Consider the following 26,554-nt stretch of genomic DNA (forward strand, 5'->3'; position numbering starts at 1 on the left):
GGAGGGTATGGTGCTAGAGCAATTTATGAAAAGCAAGTTCTTTGGTAACCGTGGCAGACAATATAGAGGCACAGTCCTGCAAAGTCATTTAGAGGCTGTGTATACATCCAGTGACAATGAATGCACAGAGGTGGGCCTCAAGTGTGTGCAAATAATAAATTTACTGCCTTGGACAGACTCTTCATTTATTCATTCAACAGATTTACATTCAGGGCACTGCTGGGGACTTAGTAATGCATAAGACAGCCATGTTCCATGACCTCACGGAGCTTACACATAAACTGTTTCACCTTAAAGTATTGTACATTCAGAGGTATTTGTGCTCTGACCATATGGCCACACTGTCATTCTATAAAACTTTCAGACATGACTTGGATCCATAAGAATTTCATTTAAACTCACTGGACTTGCTGGAATAGAAAACATTGGCTTTAAATAACAAATCATGGGAGGAAATAATTTTGAAAAGACCCTCCAGCTTTTAATGATTTAACAAGAGCTGTGTGCTTAGAGGTTATTGAGTCAGAAAAATATGTAAACATCCATGTGTTCAAGTGTACAAGTGAGTGTGGGAGGAGGTTAGGCAAAGGAAAACCTCCCAAAATGACAGTATACTTCTTCATGGCAGGGAAACCACCTTTTGGTTCATCCCAATGGTTTCCAGACTGGAGTGACCTCTAAATCTGGCTAGAAAGACAAATGCCTGAACCCTATGGGAAGCTCCAGGATCGTACAGTGTTGTTTGGCATATTTTTTAGAAATCATTTTCAGATAGTTCTGGAAGCTCTTAACTAACATTCTGTTACTAGAAAATATCTTCAAATTACTGTAAGCTGGCAACCAATGATCCAGTATCTAAATTATAGCATAAACTATGTGAACGCACTTTTCCTTTTTTTTTTTTTTTTTTTTTCCACAAGACTAAACTATGGTGCTAGAGCAAGGGAAATTGGAGTGTTGTTGGTCCTGGGATTAGTTGAGATTGTGTTTGACTGTGAACACAGAGACATAAATAGAAGTGGCTTAGCGAACACAGATGTTTATCCTCTATCATGTTAAAAATCTGAGAGTAGACAGTCTATAGCTAATGTGACAACATTGTCTCATAACGTGTTCAAGCACATATGCTCCTTCCATTTGGAAGCTATTAGATATGCTCATTATGCCTCAACTCAACTCATGGTCCATTATGGCCGCTCCTGCTCCATCCATCAACTTCATATTCTAGCTAGTAGGAAAAGAATGAAGAACAGATATAAGCAATATGACAGAGGTCTTTTAAAGGAAGTTCTTGAAACTTCCCCATTACATTCTATCAAGCCATTTATGAGAACATAGCTATGTGACAATACCTGGCTACCTAGTAGTCTGAGATTTCTTTACAGATTTTCTCTATTAATATAACTGGTGAAGAAAAGCCCAATATTAGAAGACAGGTAGCACCACTGCGACATTGTTTCTTACTAATAATGATGTGCGTGTGTTTTAAATATTTAATGTCAGTCTGCCGCACTGTATTTGCAATGTCATTTATAGTATGATCTTTTACAGTATGCAATTTTACAGTAGCTGCAGTGTTCAGGAAAATGCATTAGGTTTTGTTAGAATATTTTACCTGCTCTGGGTAAAGACCTAACAATTAAATGTGTTAGACTAATGACTAATTAATTTTAATGATAGGTGGCCGTAGATTCCCTACCTCTAAGCTTGCATGTCCACCTGCAATTAGGGAAAGGAGGAATTGATAGCACAAAATAAAAATAGTTTGTGTTCCTAATACTGCTTGATGCTCATCATGTTCTTAACAACTCATTCCCTCATCTAAGTTTGAATCACAGGTACATTTTGAACTTACGGTGGCAAGAGCCCTGAAGTCTCACATGAGAATTACTCTGCTTGTTCTAACAGGATTGTATCCCAGCAGGCATGCCGCACGTTGATAGCTACAAAGAGGAAATCCAAAAGGAGAGGGGCAGAGGCTCTCATTTCTTTTCACTCTACTGCAATGTCTTGGATTAAAGTAGATGGCGGTTACCGTTTTGCTGACATGAGGCAGACATGTCACCAAATAGGGAGAATGAGCAATCACAGAGCTCATTTCACTTCCAGTGGGATTTATGTTAGCACCAAAACATGATGTACCCAAATGATCCTAAAAGTATGAGGTAATCTAATTTGTTCCATCATTATAAGAAATTAGAGCCAAGCACAATTATATCCCAATAGTAAAAAGAACCCATTACAGTGCCATTGTTATTGACTGAATAAAGTGAGCTTTCTGATTACCTTGGCTAGCCACATTTTAATTTCTGTCTGTCCATTTATTCCGAAATACATTAGAGGACTTTAACTGATTTTGACAAAATAAGCTTCATTATTAAGGTGCAGTTTAACCTGAGAAACTTAAGTCTAATTAGTAGATTAGAGTTTTCAAATGGGCATATCATCTAGATTTCAGCAAATTTAAGGATGTAATTATTAGGGAGCCTTTGTTTCTTAGTGTTCAGTAGAGGTCCAAGATGACAGGAAAGCCTTAAATATAAAGAACTGATTTTTGTTGTTGTTGTTCTATCAGAGTCTCCCCAAAGAGAGGTGACTTTTCTTTTGGGAGCGGGCCCAGTGCTGCAGAACTGGGCTGACAGAGGTGCTTCCACATGGAAAGCCAGGGCGGGGTGGTGTAGCCGGACTCCTTGGAAGGTAGAGGTGGGCAGCTAATTGATGTGTGATGAGCTCTTTCATAAGTACAGTATTCATATGATTTAGCATCAAAACCAGGGCACTTTTGAAAATATGGGCAAGTGTATTCATAATTACTCGGGGATAACAGACATAAACCTGGTAAATTCCAAACCAGTGGGAGGTATGGACCCCCTATTCATAAGAAACAGATACCTGAACAAATAAATGGAATAAGGTTTCTGGTACGTACCCAGAAATAAATGGTTTTGTGGGACACTAAGAGGGGGAATAAATGGAGACAAGGGTCACTCTGCTTGGGCTTTCTCTCTCCAGCACAAAAGTCACTCTAATCACATGCTATCTCAGACTATAGGTTCACAAGCCCCTGAACCATGTTAATATTACTCTAAGTCTAGTGACAAATTCTCAGGTGCATGGGTAGCTCCAGAAACGTTACAGAAAGTTAGCGTTAGTAAAAGGGATGTCCCATCTTCATTCAGTTCAGTTCAATTCAACATTTAGTGGATACGATACCTGGTATGTAACAGGTAGTGTTTATCACCAGAGATTGAAAAATAGTTTTGATATGGTTGCCACCCTGGAGAAATTCAGTCTAGTAGTAAACAAATCACTGTGATAGATTGTTTAATGATTTAATTACTTGAAGAGTTAACTTCAGATTTGGCTGTCATTCATCAAACATTGTATCTTTGCCAGTATCTACCTTTAGAGGGAATGCTTACTGGGTGGTAACCTGGATTCTCCCAGTACTAATGCTAGATAGACACTATGGCAAAGTAAATAGGTGAACAGACTGTTTTAGTGAGGCTCATGTAACTCAGAGGTCCTTGTTTTTCAGACTGTTTGTTTATTATTTTTTCCACCTGGAAAGCCCTTTCCAACCATCTGAGTGAGCTGCTCTGGTCAAATCAGTAGACAGACTACAGAGATTTAGGATGTCTGGCTTTAAAAGGTTTGTTTGTTTAATTAGATAAATAATTTGAGAGCACTTTCCGATATTACTGTTCCTAATCACAATGATAAAAGCTAGAAAGACTCCTTCTGTCAGCCAGTGGGTGACAGAATCAGGGAGCAGAGTGAAACATCAGAGTGAGCTGGGAATAACTCAGAAGGAATGAATGCAGGCATGCTCTGTAGGCCTACATGTAAACTCATCATCGTTCTTTGAACACTTACTATTTTTCAAGCACTGCTTTACATGCATAACCCTATTTAATCTTCAAAATCACCCTAAAATGTAGGTACTGCTCCCCATTTTACAGATTAGAGAAAAAGTTTAGACAAAGTAGTTGCTATGAGGGTCTCACACTAGTCAGTAACAAAGCTCAGGTTTGGAAACAAGGACTACCTTACTCCAAAAATGACTCTTGAATTTTCGGTATTTGTCAAATCCTTCTTTGGCCCAGAATAACCCAGTATATAATCCACTCAGGGATTAAGAGGAGCCAGAGACCCTCAAGCCTTGTTTCTAAATAAAGGAATTTGTTGGGGGGAGGGGAGTTAAATCTGGAGTAGGAGCTTAACTCAGGTAGAACAGACACCTTCCTCCAGAATCCAACCAAATAGTTTAAATTCAAGTGCCTGTCTCACCCCGAAGGAGAATTATGTTAGCAATGCTTACTTGCCCTGATGAATTCACTTCTGAAGTTTCATTGTCTTACAAAGAGAGCAGGACCTTGGAGCCAGAGGGCCCAGCTCCTGGGGAGGAAGGAGAAGCCCTTCAGAAGGAGCAGCAAGTGGGAAATTCAAGTTGCAAAATGTAATTAATTTCCCAAAGAGCTGAGTTTTTCTTTCCCACTTCCTGGCAACCCCAGTTTTTCTCTCTGCCTTCTGCAATTACCTTTTTAATTGTCCTTTTTGAATAAGCATGATCTCCCATCAGCTTCCAGTTGGTTGATTTTCTCCACTTTTACAGACTCAGGCCCTTTCTTTCTTCATTCGCCCAAGTGTAGTAGCTCTCTGCTTCCTTTTCTCCCTCATTCTTAGGCTCCCCCTGCAGAGAATTTGGGGAGTTGAAGGAAAGGATTGTCTTGTACCTGGTGTGCCTGAGGCCTGGTGCCACGAGCTGATTCTTGCCCCATCCGAGCCTCCAGACCCACTCTTCCTACCGTTCTCCCATTATTCCCTTAATCCCAGCCAAATCTGCAGACTCAGATGAGTTACCAGGTGGAGGAGAGGAGGGACATCCTCTCCCGGAAGCTGACTGGATTCTCGCAGCTTTCCTGACCCAAACATGTTTCTACCATCACACACACAAATTGCTTTTGTAATCACTAAATTGTTCATTTGTTGACAAGAACCTCTAGATTGTGGGCTCCCTCCCTGAAGCCAGAGATCGTCTGAATTTTTTTTTTTTTTAGATCGTCTGAATTGTACTCTTAAATTGAAGACCTTTTTATAGTGCCAGCAGGTATTGGACAAATACATATTTGGTAGTTGACCGAACCAAAGTGTAAGTTGACAAGGATGACTCATGTAACAATGTCTAGTCACCTAACTTTGTCTGTGGAAAGGACTCACCCCTGATAAAACCAAAACAGACAAAATATGTGGATTCCCTCAACTCCAGAAGCCATCACCCTTAATCCCCTCCCAAGTGCCCCCTCCATGAGTGATCTCAGGTTAACTCCATTCGGGACTTGCCTGCCCCTCCCAAGGAGAGCTTGTCATTGCTTCTATGCAGAGCTGCTTTTGAAGGAGCATCTGCATGAAGGAAGGAACCTGTGAAAGGCAGTAGAATAGATGGAAACAAAGAGGGAAGGAAGAAGGCTGAGCAAGTGACAAATGTGACTACATGCGCAGAGATGAGACTCGGGAGACTTTCTGACCAGACGTGAGGGTATGTAGGTGGTTCAACCACTGGGGATGGTGAGGACAGATGAGTCCAGTGAGGTAGGTTTTAGAGGGGCTCACAGTAGTCCAGCTGAAGTCTGGATGCAAACCTATATGCATTAAAAAATCCAGAATATGGTCTTGAGTGAGAAGAGATTACTATTATTGTATAAGAAGTACTTTGGGAATATAAGATTATGTAGGAAAGATTGAAAGAGGAATAGAGATCATCAAAAATAAAGAAATGGCTAGAATTTCCAGTACTTTTTTTTTTTGTAAGAGTTTAAGAGCTAGAAAGGAAAATGAGGGCCAAATGGAAATTTTTATTTTTTCCCAATCCCTGGCCAATAAGAGGGTTAGGACATATGACGATCTTTGGGAAACAGTGCTCCCTATTTGGTTGGTCATTAGTAATTGTTAGGTCATTGGAGTCAGATATTTTTGGTCTGGCAAAGTTCCTCACAGGATATTTCATAGGGGTCCAGTTGGTCCATGGACAGCTGAGATCATTTGGCCAAGGCCATTCCTGAGTAACCGTTGGAACCAGGAAAAGAATCTCTGTCTTTTGACTCCAAATCAAATAGTCTTTCAGTGACACCACTTTGGCATTACAGATTCCAGAAACACTTCGTTTCACTACCTGGAATTTATAAGGTCCTGCAGGGCTTGTCTAAAACACTCCTCTCCAGAAGGTTTCTGTCACTTGTGCTAAGGACAGATGATATGAATGATGATATGACAACTATGGGTCATTAACTTTATTGTTTGGTCCTTAAAATTTAACTAGTTTCCAAAATTTTGAAAGCACAAATTTTGCATTAAAATATCCAAATATGGATATTCTTTTAAAAAATCTGAAGATCTGGCAACAATTGGCCAGCATTCCCACATGTGCCCTCTGAACTCCCTACCCACTGCCCCAGCAGTCCCCCACCAGCCATATCATCCATTCACATGATCTGTCTGGCTCTTATAGGCAGGCACTTAGTGGGTGAGCCCTGCTTTATGTGTTCAACTGGTAAGCCTCTAGCACCCTAAGGAAACTCACACATACTTGGAGAAAAGACTGACAAAAAGTATCTGCATGTTAAACAGTTTGTACCGTACCTATTTCTCTATTCTACTTACTTCTTCCTTGTAGTAGGAAAGTAGGAGAGTTTTTATTATGAAGTGGGAGAAAGAAAGAAGAGAGAGACAAAACTTTTATTAAGCTAGGTGATTCCTTGCCTCGTGTTTTCAAACTTATTGGTAGATTGCAAAATCAGTTTAGTGAATCAGAATCAAGAGTTTTAAATTAAATAGAATAGAAAACATCAGAGTGAATCATGGTAAGGGTAAATACTATTTCATCTAAGTTTTATTTCAATTCTTTATCTGTATATATTGGATCAAATATACATGTGTATATATCTGTATATACTGTTTTTCTTTATATTGTATATATTACTCTTTTTATTGATTTCACTTAAATTTAAATGCATGATTTGTTAATGATGATAAATTTTGCCATGGTAATTCTATATAATATACTGGAGTTTCTTTTAATAGGAGTTCACTCCCCCTACCTTTTAAAATAAATACAAGTATCAAAACATTCCTGGACTATACATATTTTTTACAGTAGGAGTCAGTACCCACACTTCTTCAAAATGACCTACCTCAAGACACAAGAAAAATCTCAAACAATCTAACTTTACACTTAAAGGACTAGGAAAAGAGCAACAAAAAAAGCCCAAAGTGAGTAGAAGAAAGGAAATAGTAAAGGTCAGAACAGAAATAAACAAAACAGAGTCTAAAAAAATACAAAAGATTAACGAAACCAAGAGCTGGTTCTCTGAAGAGATAAACAACATGACAAGCCTTTAACCAGACTCATCAAGAAAAAAAGAGAGAGGACCCAAATAAACAAAATCAGAACTGAAAGAGGAGAAGTAACAACTGACACCAAAGCAATACAAAGGATTGTAAGAAAATATTACGGACAACTATATGCCAACTTATAGGACACTCTGGATGAAATGGATAAATTCCTATAAAAACTTCCGAACTTCCAAACTGAATCAGGAAGAATCAGAGAATCTGAATAGACTGATTTTAAGTAGTGAAATTGAAGTAGTAATCAAAAAAACCCAAACAAACAAAAGTCCTGAACTGATGGCTTCATAGACAAATTTTACCAAACATTCAAAGAACTAACACCTATCCTTCTCAAACTATTTCAGAAAACTCAAGGGGAAGTAATACTCCTAAACTCATTTTACAAGGCTAGCATTATCCTAATTCTAATAGCAGATAACGACACTACAGACCCTGGCTATTTGGCTCAGTGGTAGAGTGTTGGCCCTGCGTGTGAAAGTCCTGGGTTCGATTCTCAGCCAGGGCACACAGGAGAAGCACCCATCTGCTTCTCTACCCTTCCCCCTCTCCTTTCTCTCTATCTCTCTCTTCCCCTCCTGCAGCCAAGGCTCCACTGGAGCAAAGTTGACCCGGGCATTGAGGATGGCTCCATGGCCCCCACCTCAGGCACTAGAATGACTCTGGTTACAACGAAGCAAATGCCCAAGATGGGCAGAGCATCACCCCCTAGTAGGCATGCTGGGTGGATCCCAGTCACATGTGGGAGTCTGTCTCTCTGCTTCTTCGCTTCTCACTTCAGAAAAATAAAAAAAATTTAAAGAAGATACTACAAAGGAAGAAAAATATAAGTCAATATCCTTGATGAACAGAGATGCTAAAATCCTCAACAAAATATTAGCAAACCAATCCAGCAATACATTTCAAAGGTCATACACGGTGATCAAGTGGGATTTATTCCATAGAGGCAAGGTTACTACAATTTCGTAAATCGATAAACGTGATACACCACATAAACAAAATGAAGACTAAAAATAAGCACAGTTCACAGTAGCATTCATTGTACCTTGTACTTTAAACAGGTATACTTGTCATAGTGAAAATATATCTCTTACTATGGCTCACTGTTAAAAATGTTTGAAAGCCACTGCTTCATCTCATTTAATCTTTTCCCCAAACTCTGTGGGTGAGGTGGGGCCTTCAGAAGAAATGGCCATCTCCACAGGAGTTGAAGTCTCACATAATTTTTGCTTGTTGGAAGATGTCAGAAAATGCAAAAAAAGAAAAATGGACAGTCTGATGAGCCAGGGTCTTTTAACTCTGATGAAGAAAGTTCATCGTTGAGGGGGCAACCGTGACTACTAAGTGGCCAAGGACAAGTTATGAAAACAAAATATAGAGACCGAAATTAGAATGTAGACCTAAATATCCAGAAGCCTCTCCATTAGTTAGATTTGCAACAAAAAACTATATGGAGAAATAATAATTTCAGTGAAACAGTGGATATACTTGGCATAGTGGTGTTAGCAAAATGGCAAAATTCATAAAACTTAAAAGCTGTACTTCCAGAGTTAAGATATGTAGTGCTGTTTAAAAATATAGATTAAGTCACCAGAAAGACATACTACAACAATTAATTTTAGTGGTCTCAGACTTGTTTTAAATCAAAAACCTTCTGCTCATAGTAATGTCTAATGATCTCAATGCAAAATATTCACACATTAAATAATTCTAGCAAGTAAATATGCCCAGAGATTTACAAAAAATATATAAAATATGTACAGCCATTATATGTTTAGACAATGCGAAAAAATACTATGCAATTTTCCCCTCTTATTAAGGAGCTATAATTTAAGCATAAACCTGGAATACAGAAAATAAAATTTAGGTTTGCAAGATCAAGGCATGGCAAGAAATATCGAGATTTCTGTGGATAATACATTTTCAAAAGCTCATCTTACAAATGAAATAAAACATGAATGGTATGCTTTATGCATCTTGCTTAGTAAAACAGCTGCAATTGAGTGGGTTTAAAGTAACAGATACAATGAATACTATTGCTAATTTTCAGAGATACAGGTGCTGACTACTGCTAGCATCAAAAATATGTACGAATCGTTTTTGATAGCTTTGTGCTTCCTGGGAAAAAGCACTATTCAACTTGCAATCATAACTGCTTTGCCCAGGCATTACCTGAAGACTGACACATCCACCCTTATGTGAGCCATCCCTTGAAATACTGGTGAGGCTCCCCCAGAGCCAAGCTGGGACAACTTTACCATGGCTGACCCCAGTGCAGTGCTGCCCAGGGCCCAAATACAAGTGATGGTCTGGTCAGGGGAAGGCTGGTATTGCATGAGACCGAGAACTCCAGGCACCCGATCATTTGCTCTAAACTGGAAAGTGCACGTTCCAAGAGCAAAGAAACACTGCAAATTCTACTTTATGTTTTGCTAGGCACAAATGTAGTTTCAGAGAAGTGTGAAATTTTATGGAAAGAAATAAATGGATTCTAGTACCCCCCAAAAAAAGAAAAGAAAAAAGAAGAGGAGAGGAGATAAATGGCTATTAAAACAGCTGTTATGTATTACATATCATAACAGTTGATAAATGTTTATAATTTTTAACAAGTCATGCATTTAAGAAATGAAATAGGCATGTGGGTATGTGATTTTTACATTAAACTTAGTCTTAAATAAAATATGAAAAGTGGCTTGGAGGGCGGCAATCTCCTATGGGATATATTTTTAGCCCTGTTTACAAGGGAAAACTGAGGTAGAGAGAAGTTAAATAATTCACCCACATTTGCCACGTGGTTGCTAAGTTGCAGAGCCATCATTTGAGCCTATATCTCTGTTCCCAATGTCATGCTCTTTCTGTTGCTCATAAGTGTCATAATAAACCACTACAGTGTATATCTGGAGGACTCTGCTTATCACTTGCTATGCATCTGGACTATACTGCAATGGATTCTTATCTCCGTCCCCTCTCCTTTATTTTCTCCTCCTGGGCTACCAGCACACTTATCCAATCCCCACAATATCCATTAGCTCAAGGCCACACGTTTAAGTATTCAGCTCTATTTCCCTTCTCCTCCTTTCTAAGAGTCTACTCCATCCGGGCTATTTACTGCCCACACATGTGACCCTTATCTAGGCTCCAGACATTTCTTCTACCTGAAAAGAATGCCAGCTGACGCTCTCCTCCCACCACCATTCAAATCACAGACTTCCCCGTCAGAGGTCCAGGTTCACCTTCTTCCTGAAACCCTGTACACTGAACTAGATAGAGTCCATACCGCCCCCTCCTTCTGGACTACAATAGCACTCCCAAGCTGAATGATTTCTCTGCCACCTTACACTGTCTCTAGGCAGCAGCCCGTCATGTGTCTAATTTTCTCAGCAGGATAAATAAGGTCCTTCCGAGGCCCAGGCCACTGAATCTTTCATGTTCTTTGATTTCAAAGCAACCAGAACATCAGAGAGGCTCAGAAAATATGCATGGGGGTTTTTTTGACTGCTCTCTTTCTGGGGAAAAGAAAAAGAGAAAGAGAGGAAGGAATGGAAGGAGGAAGATTACTCTCTGACCATTCTCAATAGCACAGGAAGGCCTGAGGTGGGGAAATAAGATGTCATAAGATGCCCTTGGTGGGGATTTTGAATATATGGGAGCCTAAAGAACTCAAGTATTGTGTTTATATTTTTGGACTCACCCAACATGGTTTAGGACAAAGTTTATCAAAGTATGTTTTAAGAGATGATAGCTGTATATATATATATACACACACACACACACACACACACACACACACACACACACACACATATATGCATTCAATGTCAAATAAACTTAGATAATACTTGTAAAAGGGGATTGAATGGGTCTCTGTTGTAGAACTTTTAGATTTTGGTAGATTTGTGTCCATTACAAATCACTTAAAAAAAGCTACATATTCAACATTTCCCAATTGCATTTGACCACGGAATTCTTTTGGTAAGGAGAATCTTGTAAGAATAATGTTTATATGAACATTCTTTGGGAAATGTTGGAATGATCCTCCCAGCAAACTCACAGTAAGTGGTGCTCTTTCATTAACCAATGACATACCTAGCATAACCTTTTTATACATAGGGACTTTTGCATGATTTGGTATGGTCTTGTGAACTATTCTAGGTCTTAGATTTTTTACTCATACTCAGTCAGAACTGGTTGATGTTTGAGGGTTCATGGTGATAATAGGAAACTGAGGGAGAAAGGAACCTCTCAGGTATTAAATGCCTTATTAAATATTAACTTATTTAAGTAACCTTACAAAGTAGTGTTCTCTGGCTGGCAATGGCACATGTTTGCCCTCAATCTCAAAATGTTACCTCCCATTCTTTACCTAGTTAACTCTTCAGTTCATCCTTGGGGACTCAAGGCTAACATTCCTTCTTCCAGAAAGCTTTCCTAGATCTCTCACAGGCAGCAGCAGGTGACACTTTCCCAGTCCCCTTTCTCTGCTTTGTGCTTACGTATACCTACTGCCTGGTTTTAGTGGACAAGTTACATACATACTGTTCCATAATTGTCTTCCTCATTAGGCTATGAGCCTCTTAAAATCCAAAGTTATTTCCTTCCCTTTTACATACTCAACACCTAGCACAGAGCAGGTGTTCAATATGAGAAGATCATATAAGCAGTAGAATGGAAACTCTTTGAGAGTATGTAGGACCTTTTAACTACTTTATTCATTGCTAAATCTCCATCGTGTAGTGCAGTGCCTGGAAAAGAATCTATTAGGCGAGCAATACAAGATTATTTAACTCATGCTCTCTCACTTAAACTAAAATAATCTACAAGGTTCTTTTTATAATCCCCAATCAACAGGTGAGAAAATTAAGGCATAAGAAAGATTAGGTGATGTGCCAGGAATTATGGCTTATATATGTAGTGGAAAAGAGATTGGAACCTCCTTCTACTCTTCTAGTTTTTGTCCAGGGATGATACAGCTTATAGCTAAACACAGGTCATATGGAGTCTCCAGCCCAGCTTGTCTGATTAAACTTGGCTGAAATCCCAGTTCCTTGGACAGAAGCCCTCGCTACGCTTACACCGAGTTCCACAAGCTTTCTCCTCTTTCTTTGCCTCTCCTCTTCTGTGTCAACTCAGGCTGACATTTCAGTTTGGGCCAATCTGGCCTCTGAGCCCAGTCCCTTCAGTGGGTTAAAACAAATCAAATTTTATGCCTTCAGTTATTTTATTAAAGATTGGAGGGGGAGGGGGAGGGGGATTTATAGGGTGGAATTACCCCGCAGACCAAGTTGATTTCTTACACACACACTCCTGAAGCAACTGGCATATTCTTCCCCTCTCTGATGTAGAAGTGAACACAGATTTAGTTCACTCAAACCAGGGTTCCTTAAAGCCTCACCTTCTATATATGTAGCCTTATCAAACACTTTCTTGCAAGCAGGCTTTTCCTGAAAGAAATTCTGGTGAAAACAGTTACAGTGAATACAGTATGATTAAAATTTCAGTGACTAGAAAATTATAGTTTTTAAGAGCAAGAAGTCTATCCCCTCACAACTCACATTGGGAAGTTCCTTTCTATTCAATCAGAGAAAGATAAATATTATATGATCTCGCTTATATGTGGAATCTAATGAGCAAAATAGAAACAGAGGCATGAACACAGGAGATAGACTGACAACTGTTGGAGGGGAGTGGCAGAGGGGATTGGATGAAAGAAGGTGAAGGGATTAGGCAGGAGACACATACACACAACACGTAGTCACAGACAGCAGTGTGGCGATAGAGACAAAGGAGGGTAGGGGCTAGGTGGAGGTGGGCAAGGTGGCAGGTATGAGGACATAAAGCAGTGGTTCTCAAACTTTTTGAAGTCGGGGCACATTTAAATCCTACAAATAATTGTAGGCGCACTATACACAGATTTCTGAGAAATATGTTATAATAATTAAGTCAAATATTAAAGAAAAGAAGTAAAAGTCCAAGCATGCTTTTATGGTAATTAAATGAAATAAATACAACAAAATTAAATTTATTCTGACATTAAAAAACATTTTTATGTTACATTTTTTGAGTTATGCTTTTTAGAATTTGTAAAAAAGAGGACTTAAAAAATAAAAAAGTTATTTATATATATATATATAGATACATTCTTAGTAAGATTTAGTAAATTTGGCAGGTCCCGGCATGAATGTGTTAAGTTTTTTCATTCTTGTGTTTATGAGAAACATGAGCCTGATGTGTCCTAGCGATTCCTTCAATGTTTGGGCATATATTTGAGAGGTAAACTCTCATTTCCTCGTCAATACATTGAAGAATTCCTCTCTTTTTACTGTTAATTGTGTTGAGGGTAGAAAATCCTAATTCACATAAATAGGATGTTGAAAATTGTAGTAAAATGTTCAAATCTTTTTTAGATATTGCCACATATTCTTCTTTTATAGAAATCCAAAAGGCTTCAAGAGACAATTCCTTATGTTTAATCATCAATCCACGATCAGTGGATAGAGGCTGCCAGTTCTTCTTCTTCTGTTAATGTTAAACCAAAATCACTTGAAGCTTCCATGAATGGGTTTCTAATCCAATCGTATTGTTCAGTGTTAAGTGATGGAAAATGCTATAAATTAAATTCTGCCCATCAGCCATCAAGTCCTATTTTATTTACACTTAACTTTTGCTCACTTCCAGAATTGGATTCTTCAAATCATGCTTCTTTTTGAGAAATCTATCCATTTTATTTGGGTGTATTTATCTAAAATAAGAAAATGATGTGTTAATAATAAATATAGTAATGATGTGTTAACAAAAAGAGCAGTATTTCCATAATGAAATGGTATAATAGAGTAACTGTATTTATTTTTATATCTGGGCACATGTCATGAACCAGCACAGCTAGTAATTCCAGGTCCCGAGTGGGAATGGTGTGGAATTAAGAAAATACAGGGTCGAGAGGGCCCTGTGATTGCTGCTGGCAAGAACAAAGCGTGCCCAAAAACTGCATCTTGCTTTATTTATAGGACAAAGTGGGCCATTAGCAAATCAATGAGATCTTTGCTCATGTTTTCAAGGCAACCCAAGAATTTTACCAAGTGCAAAAAACCCCCACCATATATGCCATCTTAACTTTACACCAAACAAAGGATAGAAGAAACTTGCCTCCAATCTTTCCAGGGAACATGGGGGGTAGTGTAAACAATCCAGCACCACAGTTTAACAGTCTTTTGCAACCTAATCAGGCAAGTGAGGTGGGGGGTTGGGCAGACTGTTAGCTTACAGCCAATTCCCCACACCTCTGTCCCCAAAAATCTAAACTCCAAAAACCCTGGTGGTTTTTGGTCCCCAACAGGCACATATTTCTCTGGAATACCATAGGGCACACCTGGAAATCTTCTAGGGTGCACCAGAGTACCCTGGCGCACACTCTGAGAACCACTGACATAAAGTGACTTTGCTTGGGGCAGAGGGCACACCATGTGGGGTGAAGATGGTGTTTTATTGAGTTGTACTCTTGAAAACGCTATGGTTTTGTGAACCATGTCATGCCAATAAATTCAATTAATAAAATAAAATTCAAATTGAAAAAAAATCTTTCTCAATCTCTTACCTCCTGTTTCATTCGTTAGGACTCAGCCTTCTCCCACTCTGTGTCTGTCCCAGTCTGATTGAAATAGCTTTCTTTGATTTCCCCTAGCCCACGTGTTTTTTCCTTTCAGAATGCTTTCTAGTATACAGTAGAGTAAATTCGCTCCACTCCCGCACTCTAGACTTTCCTTGGATAAGGGACACCCTCTTTTAATCATCTTGTTTTTACAGACTATGTTAAGAACATGACACATAGTTGGTGCTAAATAAATTACGGATGCTACTAGAAGTTGACTACTGATGGTACTAGAAGTCATTGAAATCCAATCTTGCATTTCTTTCACAGTTCTACTAGAGCCTTAGGCAGACCACTAGAAAAAAATGATAATGAGAAGGTAAAAGAAAAAAAAGAAAGGCTCACAAAATTACACATATCTTCCCTTTGGAGGATTTCTGAAGTAGTAAGCGAAATTTTATATATTTCATAAGATTTTAAAATACTTCAGAAGAACTTTGATGCCAGAAATACACTTGGGACGTGAGAGCAGCTTGCCATTGGCAAGCTCTGCTTAGACCTGTTACATGTATACACCGAGAGTGATTCCAGCTCCTTCATGTATTTCCCATCAGATAAAATGCATGGAGGGAAAGAAATGTCAGCAAAGGTTAGAACGAACCAGCACAAGTCTTTTACTGTAGTGAACTCAGGGAGTGACTAGCTTGAAGCAATACAAGGTTAAGGAGAAATCATTTTTCTCCAGTTTTGCCTACTTCAGACACCATCAACTGCATCCTTAGGAACAAAGAGGAAATTTTGGTGGGAATTAGGAGAGGACAAGCTGGAACTGGTTAGGAATATAAGTGTTTGTTTGCTCTTAGGAGCTGTTTAATGAAGTGTTTTTTTGTTTTTGTTTTTAAGAAAAATCCAAATCAGCTGTTAAGGTTTATATCTATTTTTTAATTAAGTGTAAGCAAATGGTGTTTATAGTGTGTGATTTTTTTGCATCTGTTCTCTTCATTGACATCAATAGGCCTATCTAGGAATTATGACAAAGTTATACAGATCTTTAGTCATTCAAGTATTGGCAAAGAAACCAACATCTACACAGTTACACATCACGTAGAGTGGATCCTTTTACCTCAATGGTCAGCATTGCTTAAGTAGTGGGTAAGAGTAATTGCTAAACATTTCACAAGAAAACGACCTCAACCCCTAGCTAACTGCTGTGGCTCTGAGGCGATTCCTGTTTCCCTTTGCAAAGGAAAGCTGCTGCTTCAGCACCTTCTCCTGGAGCCCCTGGCACCAGTTCAGGCCGTGTGTCAGGGGAACCCTTGATCGCATCACAATGACGGAAGCCAAGTGCTGGCCTGCAAGAATTGAGAACTGTTTGTTCACAGAAGATCCTGAATAGAACCACGGGTGTTACATAGTTCAAGGGTGCCCTGAAGAAAACCAGTGTTGCTATTAGAGGGGACATCCGAAGGCTCAAGTTATTTCTCAGTTTCTGTTGTATAGCTCTCTCCCAGCTTTTATGGAATTTCACCAACAGTTGTTGGTTGGGAGTTTTTTCTCCTTGTAGTTCCTTGATTTAGCAAGGTTTTGGACAGTTAAATAGAAGAGTTTTCATATATTTTCAAGTAGTGCCACAGTGAATACTACTTTCTGGTGAGAAAAGTATTTTATTAATAGATACAGTCTGTGTTTTTGGTAAAATCCAAAATGAAATGAGCTCACTGTGTCCTGCTGTCGGTGACATTTAGGTGTGTCGTTTGGTGTGCTGTTTCAATTTCCTGTAGAATAGCTGGCAACTCCACATTGAGGCTTTTTACTAGGGATGAAAAGGTCAGTTACTCAATTTCTTAGAACATTTGGGGTCAAAATTCCTGAAAGTTAAGCTTTAATAATGATCCTGAAAAACTGTGGTTAGCCCTATTGCCTATAAAGCTAGGAATTTGGAAAAAGTGGTATTAGCTGTATGCTAATATCAACAATAATACTTTATTTGAGCAACCGTTTTATAGAACAAACTGTTCTTTACTGTTATTAGTAATTATTTTCTTAATTATTGGTAAGTAGATGTACTCTGTTCTTTTTTTTCATTCTCCAGTTATACAGCATATGTAGAAGATGTTAGAACTTAAAATACATCTATATAGCACATTATGATTGCACCCAAATTTTCATCATAAAAATAGCTTATCTATGACTTTGACGTAAAGTAGATCTGAAACAAGTTGTCCCTATTATCCCTGTACTGCCTTCTTAAGAGCAAGTCCTGTATCCAAGTGCATAATGTTTTGAAGTGTTGGAACTTCCCTGAATTACATTTATATTACTATAAAAAAATAAACTCTGAAATATAATATGTGGTACTACATCCTGTTAGGCCCAAGGCCTGTATTTCTGAGAAGCTTTGAAAGTTGATGAAGATGGGAGGGAATTACTTACTTGGGAGCTCAGACTCTGAGAGAATTAAAGTACAGGGAAGAGGAACATGGAAAGCCAAGACTTAGCAGAATGGAGAGGGGGTTCCTGGCTTCCGACATAACCAGTGACTGGAAAGATGACAGTGAAAAAAGCCTACACACAATGGTTTTCATTTTTAACCCATTGGATATGCTAACAATGGACAAACAACCCAAAATAAGCAATTTTTTCCTTAAAACTGCCTATATCTCTATTTAATATAGTAGAGAGATGAAAAGAGTAAAAACAAAACTATATAGTAGATGTACTACCATCACAACTAGGTACTGCTGCGCTGGCCTATGGAATATATTAAGAACAATGAAAATGTGTTATGGTCATAGGCTTAACTATTGTTTATGATCTTAAGGATATGGGATCACAAGGGACTTTCTACATTGGTGCAATGTTTCAATTTTTATAACAAGCATGTTATGTTTTTATATTCTTATAATCAGGGCACAGCTGTATAGATAAAATACTTTATACTTACTATTTAAAACTATCTTTAAGGTTGTTCCTTTTGTTAGAGATAAAATTTCCTGTCTTATATTTTATAACTTACCTGGTAAAGTTTAGGCAGTTGTTCACCTCAATTACATATCTACAGAGAATGGTGTGGAAGAAAAACAACAGTAGAATAAAAGAGGCAAATTTAAACCTAGAGTTCTCAAAGTGAACAGCAACAGTTCAAGAAGAATCCGTGATAACAATGAGCCACGTGGTACATGTAACAAATACTTTGAAAGTTATTCCAACTTTTTCAAAATGTTATATAAAAACTACCTGGAAAATCCCAGGAGCCTAAGATTCAGTCTGTGAACTTCTTTGTTTTGCCACTGATCACTTACAGAGCCTAAATTTCAAGGGCAGAATGTCTTCTTTAGTACCCGTAGATGCCAAGACAAAGAAAAGCCATCTCAACAACTTCATGTAAGCTTTTCAGTGTATTCTTTCTAATGGAAAATAACAAGATTTTATAAGGTAGACTCTTGGGAGTTTAGATATTTCCCCCTCTGAGAGGTTTGCTTATCCGCATGCTAATATAGTGAGGTTCTCCCAATTGATCTGTTTATGAGGAGTCCCCATGGTCCCCAGGATCAGCTTTTGTGAGTAGAACAGGCTTTCATATGAAGCCTTTGTATATGGTCTTTTCATTTTATCACATTTGTAGTTTATTCTGTGCATGGTAAATAGAAACACCCTTCTAGACTTTTTCCCTTGGCATCACAAGACCATCCTAGTCTCTGATTTGCAATTCCACAGACGACTGGATCACCTATGCAGGGCATGTGTAAATTGCCCATACCATGAGGGGTATTCACATTGCTGTTGCTTTAAGATAACTCTTAGACAATTCTGAATGTTAAATTACAGCATATTGACATCTGAGACTTTTAAAGCGTTCCAGCCCACAACATTGCATGTTTCTGTTTGCTTATGTCCGCTCCAAAATTTAGAGTCTGGTACTTATCAGGGGCTGGGTACTGAAAGGGACTGAATCTTGGTAAAATATTTTATTCTCACAACCACTCTGTCCCATTGAAGTAGGTAAATCCTAAACCCTCAGAAACGAAGGCTCAAAACCCTAAAACCCAAACCTTCAGAAACAGTTGCGCGGGTCCTAATTAACCTTGTGTGTGCAGCCCGTCAGGCTCTCCCGCAAAACCTCCCAGGAAGCAGCTGGTGGTGGAAACGACGAGGCTATAGCAATCGGGGCTACGGGGAGGGGCAGCGGCTCCGCGGGGGCTCGGGGTCCCCGTGAGGCAGGTGCGCGGCCGCGCGCGTGCGCGCCAGGTTTCGCTGGAGCCCCGCGGCCAGCGCGACCCCAGGCAGCTGGCGGGTGGCGGGCGCGCTCCACGCCGGGTTTTCCGCCGCTCCCCTCGCGCAGACCCACAACAGCCCCACAGTCACACTCGCTCGCTCCCGCGCCTCTCCGGCTCAGCTTCAAAGCGAGAGGCGCCAGGCTGTGCGGGGTGATGCCACGGCGAAGCAGCGGGGTGCCCGGAGCAGAGGCTGCGGGGAAGCGCGCGGCGCGGGGGGCTGGGCAGGCTTAGGCAATTCGGAATCTTCTTGTAAGGGAGTTGGGGGGGGTTGCTGTGAGGGGCGCGAGGGGGAGTGTTCCCGGAAAGCCGCGGCGATGGAGCGGCGCTGCGCCCGCCGCCCGTGGAGTTGAGAAAGAAAACAGGAAACGTGGTGGCCGCGCACCCGGCCGCGGCTGATTCATTCGCTTTGAGTGGAGGCTCAGCAGGCGGGGCGGCGCGGAGACGCGACTCGCGGCTGGCCACGGGGGAGATCGGGCGGTGGACCAGACGCTCCCTCCGTGGGGCGGGTCCCGAGGCGCACGCGCCACCCCCTTCGTCATCCTCAAGGACTAGGACTCTGGCCCGCCGCACCGTCTCAAAGTCGCATCGTGGGGGTTTTGTCCGTGTCTCCGTGCAAAAGTTGGCTTGCCGCACTTTGCGCGCCCTCCCTGGACGCTGAACTGAGACGCCAACCTGGAGAGATCGTGCTTTCCCGAGGCCGGCTGCCCCGCTCGCAGAGCCTCGGCCCCCCTCGCGGTGCCCGGCTCGGCAATATGAAGGAGCAGCCCTCATGTGTGGGCACCGGGCATCCGAGCATGGCGGGGTATGGCAGGATGGCCCCCTTTGAACTCGCTGGCAGCCCCGTGAAGCTCTTGAGAACTGAGTCCCCCTTTCCCTATCTCTTCGCAGAGGAGGCCTACCAGAAACTGGCCAGCGAGACCCTGGAGGAGCTGGACTGGTGTCTGGACCAGCTAGAGACCCTGCAGACCAGGCACTCCGTCAGTGAGATGGCCTCCAACAAGGTAAGCCCCTGCTTGCTCTCACCGAGTGCGCTGGTCGGTTGATTGGCCCCGGGATATATGTACAGAGATTTGTTACACTTAATGCATGTTAGCGGTTCTGCTCTCTTTAAGGGAGGTTCTTGAGTCTGTGCCTTCTCGCTCTCGTATATTTGTTACAGATAAATTAAACATTTTGCAAAAGTAGCTTTTACATAGTTTGAATGCAGTACCTCCAGGATACAGTGATTTTTTCGGGGGTGGCAGGAGCAGAGACTCGTGACACTTTGCCCTTGCAGCAGAAACCCGGTCTGGTCCATTGGCATTGCATGTTTAAGGGTATTCTTGGGATTCCCGTTTAGAAATAAGAGTCGCTGGAGGTCAGTGCAATCTCTTGGATGTCACCACCTACTGCACTCAAACTGAACTTGGAACCTCAGCCCTCATTTATTTAGGTGTCAGGGTACCGTGTCAAAACTGAGCCTTTATGTGTTCACTTGGCTGTACCTGTCCAGAAGAAACGCCAGCAAAGTTAGAAAATTCATTTTGATCTTTACCTTTATTTCCTTGAGTCTTGGAGAGAAAAGTCCAGTTTTCTAAGGTCATTTAGTTGCAGTGATGCTTCAATGGGGCATTTGTGCCGTATGTGCCAAAGTACTGGTATTGGTGATTAATGGAGTTTTGGGAGCTGAAAAGTAACCTTCAGCCTGACACAGCTGTAAAGCAAGGTAGAGTGTTGTGTTTTGTTTTACTTTTTTGATATTCCTGTCTTTGTCTTTGGCTGTGTAAGGAAATAATTGATGATATATGTTTTTCATGAGTACTGGCTGAGAGGATAGGAAAGGAGGCATGCCCATGTTGGATGCAAATGGCGGAGGGATTCAGTGAGTAAGGACTGGAAAGTTTGTGTGACAATTAGTAATAGTTGCTTCTTAAGGATACTATTTAATTTTTGGCCATCTGTTTACAAGGTCAGGAAGGTTATACCATTTTCTCTGTTTATGTGCACATATTTTTTAAAGTAATACTTTTTTTTTTTCAGCTTACCCTAGTTTTTGTCCCACCTGTTTTTTTCTCATGCAGTTTTTTAAAATACCATAGCATATCCGTCACTTTCCTTATTGTTGACAGTGCTTATATAGATAGCTTTGTTTTTAGGTGAACAGTTACGTTCAAATAAACAAAATAAAAAGGACTCTCCAGTCACTGTCTGCAGGCACTAACCTACCCATAAGCACGCCGACCTACCCATTTGAACACTAGTGATCAGATCTGAATTTTTTTTTTCCATCTGGGCCTCATTTCTAAATTTGGTATGACTCCTCATCAAAATGGTTGGTTAGTGCTCTCCTACTACCTGCTATGACATTAGGTGCCATTGTTCCACCTGGAGAACTAATTCTTAATTTATCAAATTTTTAAAATATAAGTTGTGCTTTCATAATTTGATTCATAATAGCAGTAGACGTAAGCTGAGTATCTCCATTGGCCTACCTGCTGAATGGGACCATTCTACAGTGGGCCTGAGCTCTTAATTCTCTTCTCTGGTTAATTTTGTGTAGTGCAAGAAAGAGCATGACCCAAAGGCACCTAAAGAGATATACAAGTATTTGCTTATGTTTTCAAGTTGATTGGACTGTACTTTTTCAGCCAAATGAACCCTAGCAGCTACACTTTCCCCCCAAAATCCATACTTCTTAATGATGAGACCTGTCTTAAAAGTTAACATGGTATCTAATAATTATACATGACAACTGTCAAGTAATTAATTTACATTTTAAGATTTAAAAAAAGTAAGACTTAAGGTCACAATAATTGCTCAGAATGATTCCTTTCTTTTAAAGGTACCACATAAGAGGGATTTTTTTTAATCCTCATTGTAAAGGAACCTAAATTAGACTTTATGTTAATTTACAAGTTTAGTATGGGAGTTGGGTTCATTTGGTTGAAGTGCAATGTAGGTTAAGTGAGAAAAGACTTTTTCAAAATGTAGTTATTGTAGTAGTGTTTATGCCTTATGGCTGATTGATTAATTTTTTAACTTTTTAACATTAAAAAATTTTAACTCAGATGAAGCTGTTGCTTAAACTTTTAATGTCTAGCCACTCATTTTTATTAACCCATTCATTTCTGAATGAGTGCTAAACTCATGTGGCTTTTTATAGATGAAAAAGGATTAGCCTAACAGGGCCGGAGGGAGGAATCTCTTGGTAAAGGTTGTAAAGTGACCCTTCTGCTTGATAACAAGGACACGAATAAGTCACATCCACATGAGCTGTAAACTGAGTTGGAGCAGCTGATCTGAAGGTCCCCGTAAGTGAACCTAAGTCTGAACTGGAATTGTGACAGCTTGTATCACACGGCTACTAGGTAGTTTGATATCTCTTGAGTATGAATGAATAAGTCTGAAGCATAGCTTTGGGTTATGTTTTATTACCAGCCGTTCTTTCTACATATACCTGTTCGAACCAACCGATGTTTTCGGGTTATACTGAAAAGTCATGATGTCTTCCCCTGTTTTCTTCTTTCTTGAGGGTTTGTTTTTTGGGGTTGTTTTTTTTTACTCGAATAGATTAAAATAACAATAAAAAGACTAGTAAGGATCAGGATTTATAAGTGATTGTATAGAAAACTATACAAATAACCACTGTATCTCTGCAATGATTATTATGAAGATGGATTTGGATGTCAGGAAAAGGATATTGATTCTTTAAATCCATTTAGCAAATTGGGTTAACAGATTCTTCATTTTTTTTTAAATCTAAATGGAAAGAATCTAAATTATTAGCAGTTTTTAAATGATGCTTTAGAAGCAACTCGCTATATTTCCTGATTGGTATTACAATGTGCATAATGCTTATTGATGGTATTGAGAAGGAAAAATCATTGAATTCTTGTCCAAGGCCAGATTTGGCAGTAATACATGTAGGATACTTGTACCAAGTAGGGTAAAAGGCTCCAGATGGCATTTAATTTGAGTGGTTAAATCTACAGCATTTACCCTCATAAACACATTAATCTGCCTGAGATTTGTACAGATTTCCCTTGGAACCTCCTTGCTATAGTTGAAGGAGATTTTAGTGAGGTCTCAAAGCTTTGGAGACAAACAGACCTGGAAGTTAAATCATGATTTTGTTCCTTGATAGCTAGCTGAGTTACATTAGAGAAATTACAGATGTTTTTAGCTTCAGTTTCCTTAACATAAGATGGACACAATATCTATTTTAAAAGGTCAATACAGGAGTTTGAAAGAATAAAATAACTAGTAAATAAGAAATGCCTGACAATAGTAGGCACTGTACTGTTGGTATTATTACTTGAGATTTAGGTCAAACCTCATTGGCTGCCTTAGCTTAAATATGTATTGTTGTTTTTTAACGTTCAGTTGTAATTTATGTTTGACATTTTAAGTTTCATGGGTTTTCATAATATAATTATTAAATATCTGCCTTTAGTGTACATTTCTATATTCTAAAAATGCTTAAATTTTATTTGCATTTTTTTTTGGTATAGACATAAACATTTTGAAGTTCTAATTAGAAGTTTAGTCTTATATTCTAGTTACAAAATTTCAGACAAAAGAGCAGAATATTCTTTTGTTTTACACTAAAACTAAAAAAAAACCACAGTTCCTATTAATTTTTAGAACATTTAAAACATAATCTTGGGTTATCTGTTTTATGGCACATTTAATGGTCACATTTCCAGTCTTTTGTACAGATTTGCAAAGCAAAAAGACCATTTTAGATGTTTTTAATGCATTGCAGTTTCACGGTGTTTTGGGGAGGCCCAGAGCCTAACTCGGGGTTTTCAAGGATTATACTACAGAACCCTATAACTTGAGCCACTTGTGACCTAATAGAGCCCATTTCACCAGGCCTTAATGTAAGTGCAATAATGTTTGAAGGAGGAAACAAAATCATTTTGATTTCCCCTAAAAATATACCACTCTAAAAATGTTTATTTTTGCCCCTCCTCTTTAATATTGGGGCAGTTCCTTGTCTTGTTGCTGGAAACTACTGTGGTTCAAGCTGAAAGTCTGACTTGAAGTTAGGATTCAAGCATCCTTCTAAGAGACTTAAGGTTTTTCTTTAGTTCATTCCGTATGTCTGTAGGCCAATTTTGCAAACAAAAGTGATCATTATTCTTTGTCGGATTTATTTTGCCTATTTGTTTTTTAAGAAATATCTCTATCATGTTTCTGTTGCCTGTCCATTAAATTGCTTTTCTGGGGGTACTTTTTCTTAGTGCTTTCATTGTCTGCTCCCCCTGCTGCTGTTTAATAGTCAGTGCATACAAAACATACACTAGAGCTTTCTGCAATTGATGATACATTTTCTTCTGGGAAGGAGGGGTCCTAGAGTGAATATAGGATGTTCATAGCTAAATCCAAAGCTATTTCAAAATTACATGAGTATAGCAGAACAGAGACAAATGCTTAACTTTAGCTAGAAAGGAAGCTGAAGTTAGTTGGGAAAGGTATTTTAATGTTATGGAAAACAAATAACAGGTAACAGTTTTCTACATTAAAATTTGTTGACATAGTATTAAGAGAATTGTTAAAAACTAATAAACGTGTCGGAAGAGAAAAATTTTTTTTTTTTAATAATTTTATTTTTTTAATGGGGTGACATCAATAAATCAGGATACATATATTCAAAGATAACAAGACCAGGGTATCTTGTCGTTCAATTATGATGCATACCGGTCACCCAAAGTCAGATTGTCCTCTGTCACCTTCTATCTTGTTTTCTTTGTGCCCCTCCCCCTCCCCCTTTCCCTCTCCCATTCCCCCCTCCCCCCCGTAACCACCACACTCTTATCAATGTCTCTTAGTTTCACTTTTATGTCCCACCTACGTATGGAATAATGCAGTTCCTGGTTTTTTCTGATTTACTTATTTCGCTTCGTATCATGTTATCTAGATCCCACCATTTTGCTGTAAATGTTCCGATGTCATCATTTCTTATGGCTGAGTAGTATTCCATAGTGTATATGTGCCACATCTTCTTTATCCAGTCATCTATTGACGGGCTTTTTGGTTGTTTCCATGTCCTGGCCACTGTGAACAATGCTGCAATAAACATGGGGCTGCATGTGTCTTTACGTATCAATGTTTCTGAGTTTTTGGGGTATATACCCAGTAGAGGGATTGCTGGGTCATAAGGTAGTTCTATTTTCAGTTTTTTGAGGAACCACCATACTTTCTTCCATAATGGTTGTACTACTTTACATTCCCACCAACAGTGTATGAGGGTTCCTTTTTCTCCACAGCCTCTCCAACATTTGCTATTACCTGTCTTGCTAATAATAGCTAATCGAACAGGTGTGAGGTGGTATCTCATTGCTGTTTTGATTTGCATTTCTCTAATAGCTAAAGAAGATGAGCATCTTTTCATATATCTGTTGGCCATTTGTATTTCTTCCTGGGAGAAGTGTCTGTTCATATCCTCTTCCCATTTTTTATGGGATTGTTTGTTTGTTTGTTGTTGAGTTTTATGAGTTCTTTGTATATTTTGGATATTAGGCCCTTATCTGAGCTGTTGTTTGAAAATATCATTTCCCATTTAGTTGGCTTTCTGTTTATTTTGTTATCAGTTTCTCTTGCTGAGCAAAAACTTCTTAGTCTGATGTAGTCCCATTCATCAATTTTTGCCTTCACTTCTCTTGCCTGTGGAGTTAAATTCATAAAATGCTCTTTAAAACCCAGGTCCATGAGTTGAGTACCTATGTCTTCTTCTATGTGCTTAATTGTTTCAGGTCTTATGTTTAGATCTTTGATCCATTTTGAGTTAATTTTAGTACAGGGGGACAAACTGTAGTCCAGTTTCATTCTTTTGCATGTGGCTTTCCAGTTTTCCCAGCACCATTTATTGAAGAGGCTTTCTTTTCTCCATTGTGTGTTGTTGGCCCCTTTATCAAAAATTATTTGACTATATATATGTGGTTTTATTTCTGGACTTTCTATTCTGTTCCATTGGTCTGAGTGTCTATTTTTCTGCCAATACCATGCTGTTTTGATTGTCGTGGCCCTATAATAGAGTTTGAAGTCAGGTATTGTAATGCCCCCAGCTTCATTCTTTTTCTTTAGGATTGCTTTGGCTATTCGGGGGTTTTTATAGTTCCATATAAATCTGATGATTTTTTTGCTCTATTTCTTTAAAAAACGTCATTGGAAGTTTGATGGGAATTGCATTGAATTTGTATATTGCTTTGGGTAATATAGCCATCTTGATTATATTTATTCTTCCTAGCCAAGAACAAGGTATATTCTTCCATCTCATTATATCTTTTTCAATTTCCCTTAA

The 26,554-nt window shown here is 39.3% G+C and overlaps 1 protein-coding gene across 16 annotated transcripts in view; it reads left to right on the forward strand.

Moving 5' to 3' along the window:
- PDE4D (phosphodiesterase 4D) overlaps positions 1 to 26,554 on the forward strand; it is a 1,576,413-nt gene that overhangs the window by 1,498,190 nt on the left and 51,669 nt on the right. For 15 of the 16 annotated variants that reach the window (XM_066242823.1, XM_066242815.1, XM_066242799.1 and 12 more), the window contains one exon: positions 20,158 to 20,270. In XM_066242823.1, the coding sequence (XP_066098920.1) occupies positions 20,158 to 20,270 (113 nt within the window). Of the gene's footprint in view, positions 1 to 19,581; positions 20,072 to 20,157; positions 20,271 to 26,554 lie in introns of those variants that run through there. The other variant, XM_066242923.1, reaches the window with a different exon arrangement.

The sequence above is a fragment of the Saccopteryx bilineata genome, chromosome 1 (genome assembly GCF_036850765.1).
Source record: "Saccopteryx bilineata isolate mSacBil1 chromosome 1, mSacBil1_pri_phased_curated, whole genome shotgun sequence".
NCBI classification, from domain to species: Eukaryota; Metazoa; Chordata; class Mammalia; order Chiroptera; family Emballonuridae; genus Saccopteryx; species Saccopteryx bilineata.